Genomic DNA, 11,099 nt, shown 5'->3' on the forward strand with positions numbered 1-11,099 from the left:
TCCCAGCACAATGAAAAAATACATGTCTATCTGATTTTTCCTCAAAGTTCACATGTTTAATTGTGCACAGTCGCACATTGTTTAATGTTTGTGTGAAAGAAAAATTCTTTAATGGCATATAAAGTATAGTTTATTTTGATCTTTAATAAAACATGTCACTGGTATTACAGCTCTTCATTTTGTGAAATAAAATAAAGCAACAAAATAAAGAATAAAAGTTGGCGTACTAATAATTTCAAGATTAAAATATGAAATACATAAAACATAACTCAAAGATATGTGCATGAAGTGTGATTAATTTTTTCATACCCAGCTTCAGGGTCAAAATGCATAGTACAGTATATGATTACCCTTTTAAAGCACATGTGCAGTTATACATTTAAAACATTTCAGAACTACAAATGCCACACTTGATGGGGAAAACAGATTTAATTAACAGTAAACAATTATCCACGTACTGGCATTGGGTGAATTTCATCAATGACTGTGATTTGTCTTGGATCCCAAACACAATTTGTACTATTAACTTACTATTAAAATAACAATGAATTATGTAAAATTGCATGCAAGTAACCCTAAGTCAAACCCAAATCCTAACCCTAACCATATAGTAAGTACATGTAGTTAATTAATATTACACATTACTTATATGTATAATTACACTGTAACAAAGACACCTTAAAATAAAGTGTAACCAACTAATTTAAGTTGTTATTATGAGATTTTTAAAATGGCTTTAAAGCACCAGATACATTTTTACAAAGACAAAGTGGTGACTTACCACTCATGTTGCTTCTAATGCTGACTGCAAATCTTCAGAAAGCACCCCCCCCCCACATGACTGATTGATTTAAATGTAGCAACATACTATAAGTGAGATCTTTATAAAATGCATACATGAAAAGCTACACCAAATACACAAACACCACATCTCTGTCACAAAGTACAGCAAATCATGGACACATTTTATTAAATAGTTTCACAGCAGATGGAAGAAAATACCTTCTATACAACCCAACCGCTGGGTCAAAACAACCCAATAGCTGGGTTTGTCCCTTTTTAACCCAGCGCTGGGTTATATTTAACCCAGCATTTTTAAGAGTGTATTGCTCTTTTAAGCAGCGTGGATAAATTAGTATGTTGCTATAAATGAACTACACATCATGGAGGGAGTGAGATTCATACTTCATGATGGAAGACAGCTTCCCTACCATCTTTTCTTGCCCAATTTCATCAACAGAGGGCAGAGAGCACCCCACAACTGAGCTGACCTTCCTAAACAGTTTGTTAAGTCTTTTCTGTCCCTCTCAGAAATCCCTCCACCCCAACACACAACAGCATAGAAAATAACAGATGCAACAACTGTATCATAAAAAGGCCTTAGCAATACCCGGCACACCCCAAAAGATCTCAATCATGTGAATACAACATGTGTATACGACTCTGACCCCTTTTAATTCATATGATCACACCAGTCTAGCTTGTTATTTAAACAGATTTCCAAGTATTTGTAAGATTTCACAATTTCAGTATACACCCCACGGATGGTTACAGTGGATATGTGCTGTGTGTGTGTGTGTTTTTTTATTATACTAAAATTTCTTTGGTTTTACTTGCATTAAGTTCAAGGCTATTCAGCCTACACCAGTCCACAAAGTTCACAATCAGCTCTCTATATTCATCTTCATTTTTATCAGCAGAGGTGGACAAAGTACACAACTCCATTACTTGAGTGAAAGTACAGATACTGCTGGTCAAATATTACTCCATTACAAGTGAAAGTTGTAAAGACAGATTTGTACTTAAGAGTACAGAAGTACTTGCTTTTAACAGTACTTAGTACTCAGTTGGCTGTTTCATTTAGAAGGCGGGACCATATTGCCATTGCAGTTTCTCACATTCATAAGTATAGGAGTGAACCGTCTTTGTATTTCTATAGTATTTGGTTAAATGCACTTGAAAAGTCAAAAAACATAATTCTCATTATACTTCCGGCTCTCTCCAAGTGAGTCGGGGCCTAATAGTTAGAGTGTCAGACTTGTAACCCAAAGGGCGTGGGTCTGAGTCTCGGATTGTAGGCAGTGTTGGGCAAGTTAGTTCCAAAATGTAATACATTATATATTACTAGTTACTGTCTTTTGAAAGTAATTAGTTACATTACAATATTACTGTCTCTGAATTGTAATGCGTTACACTTCTTTTGAGTTACTTTTGAGTTACTTTCACCAAAATATCCACAGAAGTATTATAAAATGCCAAAATGTAGTTTATTGCTGCTCAATAAACTACATCTAAATATTCCCGCACAGTTTAATAGTAATGACTTTATGAATTTCTTCACTGATAAAATAGATAACATCAGAAATACAATAACAAATGTAGATTCTACAGCGTATAATACTTTAGCTTCATTCATCGCACCAAAAGATAAACTGCAGTGCTTTACAGCTATAGGACAGGAAGAGGTAAATAAACTTATCACTGCATCTAAACCAACAACATGCCTGTTAGATCCTGTACCCACTAAATTACTGAAAGAGTTGTTACCGGTAGCAGAATTGTTAAAAGCGCTATATAAATAAAGGTGACTTGACTTGACTTGACTCATTCTACACCCAGTGTAGGGTAATGTGGTAGGTCTATATAGCATACAATTATAAAATCATATTTAGATGCCGGTATGTAGGTCTACATTAATGTTACGTTGTAGTTTAGGTTAAACACAGATAAGCAGAAACCACATTATTACATTCATAAATAACACCGGTAAATAAAGTGAAATGTTATAATGTACAAACAATAAACACAATACCTAGCCTATAGGCAAATTTGAACGGTTTCAGAAGAAAACAAGAATGAAAAATATAAGTTGCTAAACAAGCCAAAACGAATTAGGCTAATCAGTGGCGGCGATAGGGTGGCGCTTAACAGGGACCATCAGAAACTTGCTTAGCCCGGGCACAGCCCCCCCAAGGATTTCCTAATGATGTTCCCTTATTTTTGGTGTCACTTTCATTAACATTAAAAAAAATAAACATAAAAAAAAATGCCTAATATGTGGCCTATAAACGATTGATATTATGGGGGAGGGGTCAAGCAACACAAGCAAGCAACGCGCGCTGCATTAACGGCGCATATTCTCTGAGACAACACGAGACAAAATTACTTCAATATAGGCTGATGATGGTATATATCTGTCTTAAATTATTCCCTTAATATTTCTATTGTGGCCCGTATAGTGAAAAACATGAGAAGAAACGTATTTAGCATTAAAAAGGTTGTTTTTGAAAATCTGTGCACGAAATAAAGCTGCTCTTAATTTTCATCGATGACTGCAGTGTTGATAATTTTTATTATAGGCCTATAATTCAATTGTATAAATTAATAGACCTGTTTAAAAAAAACATTTAGGAGTAGCCTAAACTAATAGCCTAAATTTTAATTATCCTCACAGCGCAGCATACGGCGCGGAACGGCATAGTCATTTTGTTACATATCCGGTCCATGAACTTCCGTCTGCTAGCCATCAGAGGTCACCCTTTCCATTTTTATTGACTCTCGCACTCACACTGTTGCATATCACCCCGGACTACATATCCCATCATTCATAGCACTGATTGCACACAGCACTGATTGGACACAGCACTGACTGCACACAGCTGTTTCATATCACTCACTCACTATTTAACACTCCATCTCACTCCTTCTAACTGCCGAGTATTGTTTAGCGTGTATGCGCTTATCGCCAGCAGTGATAGCTACTCTACAGAGCCCTCTTTAGCTTCCTAGCCCAGCCTAGTCTTGCCTTGTCTGTTTTGTCGGTTTCTGATCTGTGCCTGTTTTCCTGGATTTATCCCTTTAGTCTCGCCCTTGTGATCCTGTTCGCCAATCGTTGACCTACGCTAGACCTAGGACTATTATTGTGTCTTGCCTGCCATATACCTGTTTGCCACTGTTCGACCCTGCCTGTGTTTCTGACCTCCTCTGATGTGAATAAAGCTTGCATATGGATCCGCACGTCTCACATCTTGTCAGCCCCGTAATACATATAGACTATGATTTAACAAAAACAGATTTTGTTATTTTTAGTTAAACTTAATTTTTGTTGCTTGTCTGCGCTCGTCCGCCGCCTTTTTTCTCTTCTCTGATCCTTTTCTCAGATAAACTGAAAATAACAGGAGTGTGTCCATCCCCTAATTCCAGCAACAGAAGATAGACAAACTACTTTACCCGCGGAATTTTTTCTCTGGTGCTGTTTTGCGGTGTTAGTAATATGTTGTTGTAACTTGCGTTACTGAGATTGTAACGAGTAATAATATTACCCAAATTTGATTAGTAATGCGTTATATTATTGCGTTACAGCAAAACGTAATATACTACTGTAATATTATTACTTTTGTAATGCATTACTCCCAACACTGATTGTAGGTGGGGGAAGTGAATGAGCAGTGCTCTCTTCCAACTTTAATGCCATGACTGAGGTGCCTTGAGCAAGGCACCGAATCCCCAACTGCTCCCTGTGTGTTTGTTCACTACTCACTGATGTGTGTGTGTGCACATGGGTGGGATAAATGCAGAGCACAAATTCCAAGTATGGTACAACTGGTGCGGTCGTTGAGGGGTGTTTTGGGAGGGGTCCCCCCCGGAACGCGATCGCGAACGGACTGAGGGGTACAAAACATGAGCTCCGCTAGAGGGCACTACATCCCTTGCCGTTACCACTCACCCCAGACTCCATTTCCCAGTTTCCCTCTGCCCAGGAACTCATTAACAGTTGACACCTGTTTCATATCAGGAGGACTATTTAAGATGCAAGCAAACACACACACTCACATTGCTGAGTATTGTTTTTTTATTGTTAGCTTGTAATGTTTGCTAGTTTCCGTGTTTCTGCCTGCGTTTCCTTGTTTTCCTTTGCCTTGCCTTTTTGTTTTTTGGATCTTGGACTGTTTACCTGGTTTTTACAATTGTTTTGCTGCCTGCCCTGACCATTGCCTGTTTACGGATTACTCTTTGCCTGGGATTTTATTTTTTGCTGGTACTGGACCCTGCCTGTCTGACCACGTTCATGAATAAAGCCTGGATTTAAAGGCCTCCTGAAGTGAATCGGTGCATTTGTGTAAGAAAAATATCCATATTTAAAACTTTATAAACAATAGCTTCAGCTAACTGTCATATGCGCGTTCACGAGGGAGCGGTGTTTTATGACGTTGGACATAAGCATAGTGTAAGCTGCGGTGAGAAGTGACGAACACAGAAGCACAGAGGAGAGAGCAAAACAAAACACCGGTCACAAATTAAAAGAACAAAACGAGGATTTGTAAAGAAAATTGTCAGAGGATTTCGATATAAGCTAAGTGGAAACTGGATTTCCTTTGCTGTAATCAAAACTTGGTTCTCGCGAGACTAGCATATTCTCACTGGAATTTACGCTACGCCCACGTCCTACGTCATGCGCTGGAACACATGTCTCTCGTGAACTCACGTAGGACAGAAAAAAGTTATACACCTAGGATGGCTTGAGGGTGAGTAAATCATGGGGTAATTTTCATTTTTGGGTGAACTATTCCTTTAAGGTATAGAAAAACTTATAGACAAATTTAATCTGGTAAATGCTACTAAGGCATAAAGGTATAAATAAATTATAAACATTAACATCATGATCTTCTGTAAAGCTTCTTTGAAACTGTAATGTGGAAAAAAAGGCTAGGCTATATAAATAACCTGTTTGACTTGACTTTTAAGGATGATTGTCAGCTCATCACATTGTGACAGTGTTACTCATATTTAGAGCTTACATTTGAAACTATTTATCATGTAAAGTGCTGAAAATTTGAAAAAAAGAAGTAGAGTAAAAGAAGAACTAAAAGTAGCCTTAAAAAATAAGTATAACTGAAGAGGAATTAAATACAGTTTAAATAATTAAATATGCACATACTACACATAAACATGTTTAGCTAAAATAATAAATAGTAATAACAAAATCAGAAAGTTAGTTTTAAGGCCGTAGCTGATCGTTTTTATTCCTTTTAGACGGGTTTTGAGTCGGGCTTGGACTGGAAATTTTCCTGGGACCTGGCAACTCTGTTTGGAGAGACTAGAGGGCTTACACAGCGATCAGTCTCAATATCTATACTTAGCTACAGTTATTAAAGTATCGTTCAGGGGAGTAGAGTCGTTTATGCAAAACATACCCGCTTACAGCACCTTTCAATTTTTTATAAAATGAACAATATAATATAAAGGTATGATATAATCTGGTTATGTAGGCTAAGTGAAAAGTGAAAGTGAAAGTATGTGTTTGCGCGTCAGATTACAGTAACACACTTGGAAAAGACAAAAGTAAGGAAGTGGAATTTTCTTTCTCAAGGTTGGCAAATTGCTTTTTCGTCGTCATTTTATGTATATTAATTTAAAGCCGCTAAAACAGTCTGCGTAGTAAAGGTTGATCTTGGAAGCGGTTTGACCGATTTCGATACTATAATGTCGTCCTCCGAGGTACTGGGCCTTATGGATCTTGAGGTGTTGTTGCTGCCAAATGCACGTGTGGAGATAAACTGTCAATCAAGCGAAAGCAGTATATTTATTTTTAATTTATTTAAAAAAGAAAGTAATGGAAATATGTATGTGGTTTCACAGTATAATAATCTTCCATCAGGTCCATCGAGGCATTTTTAAGGGATATTTTACCATTTGAATGTTTTGATTGTTTAATTCAACCTTAAATTCATAATTGTTTCTAAAATTGTGTTTTGTAGGAACTGCAGTCTTATAAAGGAGCATCCAAAGATCATTGCAATCTCAAATAGTTGTGTAAGTGCCAAAATGCCAGTGGAATTCAGTGGATGGGAGGCATACTGTGATAAATCAAAGCACCTTAAACCAGGTCAAGAGCCCAAGAAGAGCCATGGCTATATTATGTACCATGGGACACACAAAAGCAATGCCCCAGTGATCATGTCATCAGGGTTTCGGCCCTCTGCTGGGGGAACTCTGGGCCCTGGTGTCTACTGTAGTAGGAATATTAACAAAGCAATGGGTTACCCATTATGTGCTCCTAATGATAGAGTCGTGTTAAAGCTGCGAGTGAGAGTGGGTAAAGTGAAGAAGATTGATGGGCAGAGCCTGAACCTGAAGACCACGTGGCATCAGCAGGGATATGATACAGCCTGGTTGCCTGCCTCTGCCTCTGGTGGTGTGGGACTTGAGGAGGATTGTGTTTGGGACCCAAAGAGAATTACTGTGATTGGAATAGCCCATTGCACAGACTCCAGTACTAAGAGTTCTCTGGAGAGTCTCATAAAGCAGGAAAGCCAATCGCAGGACCCGAATGTTAAAGATCTGAAGCCATGTAAAGGGTGTGGAATGCAAACCGAGGATAAACACACAATGGAGAAATGCTGGTCCTGTAAGGTATCCATATGTCCCTTCATGAAAAATCATGTTTGCCAAAAGAAAGGGAAGTAATTATTCCTGAGTACTTGAGAACTAGTTAATTGATATTTATACTTTAATTGAATATAATCTGTGACGTGATGTTGAGATGTGGTAAAGGCACTGTAATTAACAAATTTAATGAAATTCTGCTAATCATATTACTAAAAGTAAAGACATTGCAGTGCATGTAAACCTTTGTTTTAATTGGTCCAGATTAATATGGTTAAATTCATTTTTACTCATCTACACATTAGAAACAGATTACTTGTTTGAAGTTGGAATTTATCATTGTAATATTTTTTCTCAATGTAATTTTTTGTAATATTTTTGTGTAATCTTTTAAGCCGTTAACTACTACATAACAATTAATATTTATTAAAATATATATTTTTGTCTTCTGTTCTGCAGTTGCAAATCTGCTCTAAATTTGTGACCATTTTGATTTACTGTTGATTTCTTGTATTGCAACAATTGTTATTTGAATCTGTGAAATTTAGCAATATATTAAACATGAAAATGTAGCATTTGTACTTTGTCTTAATTCCTCTTGAAGAGATTTCACAGATATTTTTAAATTTTAAATTTTATAATTTCATGTTAATATGTATAGAATTTTTCAAAATCTAACAGTCTGGCACATTGATTTCTGCTGTAAGACAATACTTGCTGTAAAAAAAAAGGAGAGTGAAGAGCTATGTTTCCATAAAAAACTGGGGGGAAAGTAAGCATATCTGGACTGAAATATTAATACCAGTACAAAATGGTAAACAAAGTAAAAAACATCAAAAATGTTTTACTATATTTCTCTTCCTGCTTGTCATTCTGTAACGTTTCCCACCCAGCAAGAAGTTTTGTTTACTTGTTTTTTACATGCAAAACATGGCGTCTCAAAGGAAGGAATGAATATGACTCTATACTAGAAAATAAGCTTTAGATCTCAGAAAAAAATGTGCCTTTGGTTTCAATAATTCCACATTTAAAACCAAAGATCTAATTTATGAACAACAATATGTTGTTTATGTTTTGAATACCAATGTGAAAGTTATTGTTTACAGATTCTCTATTCATGATGAAATACTCATTTATGATCTATTAATTTGTTTGTATTGCCTTTTGTATAAAACATGCACCTGCCCAGCTTCACCATTTACTGTATGACAAGGTGTTCCTATATATTTTGCATTCATCAACAAGATGAAAATGTATTGCGCAGATCAAGTTATTCATGTTATTCAAGACTGACAGGGTATGGGATGGTAAATGTCTCAAAGGAAGGAATGAATATGACTCTATACTAGAAAATAAGCTTTAGATCTCAGAAAAAATGTGCCTTTGGTTTCAATAATTCCACATTTAAAACCAAAGATCTAATTTATGAACAACAATATGTTGTTTATGTTTTGAATACCAATGTGAAAGTTATTGTTTACAGATTCTCTATTCATGATGAAATACTCATTTATGATCTATTAATTTGTTTGTATTGCCTTTTGTATAAAACATGCACCTGCCCAGCTTCACCATTTACTGTATGACAAGGTGTTCCTATATATTTTGCATTCATCAACAAGATGAAAATGTATTGCGCAGATCAAGTTATTCATGTTATTCAAGACTGACAGGGTATGGGATGGTAAATGATCAGCACCTTGTGTCATGGTGGAAACTGTTTGACAAATAGCTTATGTTGGCTTAAATTTTTCTGGGAATGAAATGGTCAAAACCTTCAGTTTTGGCGAGGATCAGTGTGCAATATATGTAAGTGTTATTGCTCACTGACTGACTGGCTAAATAAGATATTGAAAGTTAATGCCATGTTTTCTTGAAATACTGTCTTTGTTTTATTTTGCTGGTTTATGATACATATTTATAGTCATCTTATTTATTGTTATTCATTTATTAAATATAAACTAGTATAACATTTTCAAAAAAACATTATTTAAAGCATTAAATCAGAACTATTCATTTCAAACTTCAAAAAAAGCACACTTTAATAAAGCTCATGCCAGGCACCATGTGCTCCTTGTGTATTTTAGCGTATTTCATCAATGAAATTAATGGTGGAGCATCTGGACCCAAGTTATCTTCAGCCTAGATTTTTGCACCTGGACAAATCTAAAAAAAAAACTAATAGAAACTCAGAATTTTACCCATTCGCTCAACAAAAAAACTACTTAATGACAAATACACTTTAAGTGTATTAAAAAGAAATTCACTTACAGTTTTTCTCTGTCGATTTGACACTTTTCTCCAAATGTAATTGCTCTCAAAACAATTAACACAGTTATCTAAACAAAAACTTAAAAATTTAAAACTGCAAAATTAAGCACTAGGTTACTTTTTCTAGTAATGCATTTATTTAAAGTATATATTAACATCAAATCTAAAGGTGTGTTCTCTATTGATGTTTATTGCAAAGTTCAGCAGGGAGTTTTGCTTTATATATATTGTGTTAATCTAAATAAAATAAATATATATACATATACATGTGTGAGTGTGTGTGTGTTTGCTGTTGTATGTGAATTATGCTGAATTACTGTGAGATGCCTTTCATTTACATCTGGAAGAGAATTCCTTCTGCACTGCATTTTATCTACACTACATTCTTGCTGCACTTGCATCATGGACAATTGTGAGAAGGTTGTGAGAAGGTTAACATGTCCACAGGACTCTTCCTTTGTGACTGGTGGTGTTGTTCTGGACCATCATATCAACATGCTCTTGTTCCATTCAAAATAAACTTGATTGTCCACCTGAATGTTCTCAAACTTCAATTCTGATTTTTTTTTTGGACATTTGCATTGACGTTATCAGGAAGACTACAATTCTGCACTATCAACAATCATAGCACAATATTCATAAATATAGAAGTGTATTAATAAACTATTTAGATCTGTTTCCCAGCTTCTGTAAAGGAGAGGCTATGATTTCTTACATTGCCTATTTGGGTAACTCTAACTTCATTTGAAATGTGTCTGTACCTTCTACCTCTCGTTCCACCCTGTTGTCCACCTCTTCTCTGTCCATGTCCTCCTCTTGTTCTTTCCACTACACCAATGCCCTCCACTCTACTCATCTCTTTTCCCTCTCCTTCTCCTCTTCTCTTTTTTCTAACATCCTACTCTCTGCTCATCTATTTCTACTTGTTCCACTCTTCTTCTCTCTCATTAAACCCCTTTCTCTAGCCACTCCACAACATTTGAGACGCATACCTTTTTTTCATATTCTTTCTTGGTCTTTGTATATTCTCCCCATTGTAGCTAAAGCAATTGTGATAAATGTGTAAACAAATAGAACAATTATGTTTTCTGTGTTGTTTTATTAAGCGAGCGATTATTAGTTTGGGGCCAAAACTGAAAATATACCATGTGCATTTGATGATATGACAAATTACAGAGTTTTGTTTGTTGTATTTGGACAAATGGTATTCATAAATGTTTGTGATTTGTGTAAAACCAATAAAAGAAGCTACAATAGTTTTTGTTTTTTTTCAGATATTTTAAAGTATTGGTTGGTTGTTTTAAGTATTATGAAAACATTTGAGAGTTTTGTGCCAAGTGTTTTCAGTAAATTATTCGCATGATTTGTAATTTGTATGAAATGAATGAAAACTTACAATCTGTTTAGGACAATTACAAAGTCTTCAGATCACTGTGCAAACT

At 35.6% G+C, this 11,099-nt stretch overlaps 1 protein-coding gene across 3 annotated transcripts; it reads left to right on the forward strand.

The window, feature by feature from the left end:
• The first annotated feature begins 6,273 nt into the window (after positions 1-6,273).
• Positions 6,274-7,678, forward strand: LOC107551640 (uncharacterized). Of its 3 annotated transcripts, none has more exons than XM_016233325.1 (2): positions 6,274-6,370; positions 6,759-7,678. In XM_016233325.1, exon 2 carries the CDS (start codon positions 6,826-6,828, stop codon positions 7,465-7,467), a length of 642 nt encoding a protein of 213 aa, XP_016088811.1. In that variant the 5' UTR covers positions 6,274-6,370; positions 6,759-6,825; the 3' UTR covers positions 7,468-7,678. The 3 variants fall into 3 exon arrangements, with proteins under 3 accessions (XP_016088811.1, XP_016088812.1, XP_016088813.1); XM_016233326.1 differs by having other exon boundaries at positions 6,274-6,342; XM_016233327.1 differs by lacking the exon at positions 6,274-6,370 and adding an exon at positions 6,413-6,498.
• The last annotated feature ends 3,421 nt before the right edge of the window (positions 7,679-11,099 follow it).

This window comes from Sinocyclocheilus grahami, unplaced genomic scaffold (genome assembly GCF_001515645.1).
Source record: "Sinocyclocheilus grahami isolate Dianchi unplaced genomic scaffold, SAMN03320097.WGS_v1.1 scaffold428.1, whole genome shotgun sequence".
Taxonomy (NCBI): Eukaryota; Metazoa; Chordata; class Actinopteri; order Cypriniformes; family Cyprinidae; genus Sinocyclocheilus; species Sinocyclocheilus grahami.

Coding starts and splice junctions, on each gene's coding strand:
- LOC107551640 (XM_016233325.1), top strand. CDS start 6,826: ATGCCAGTGGAATTCAGTGGATGGGAGGCATACTGTGATAAATCAAAG.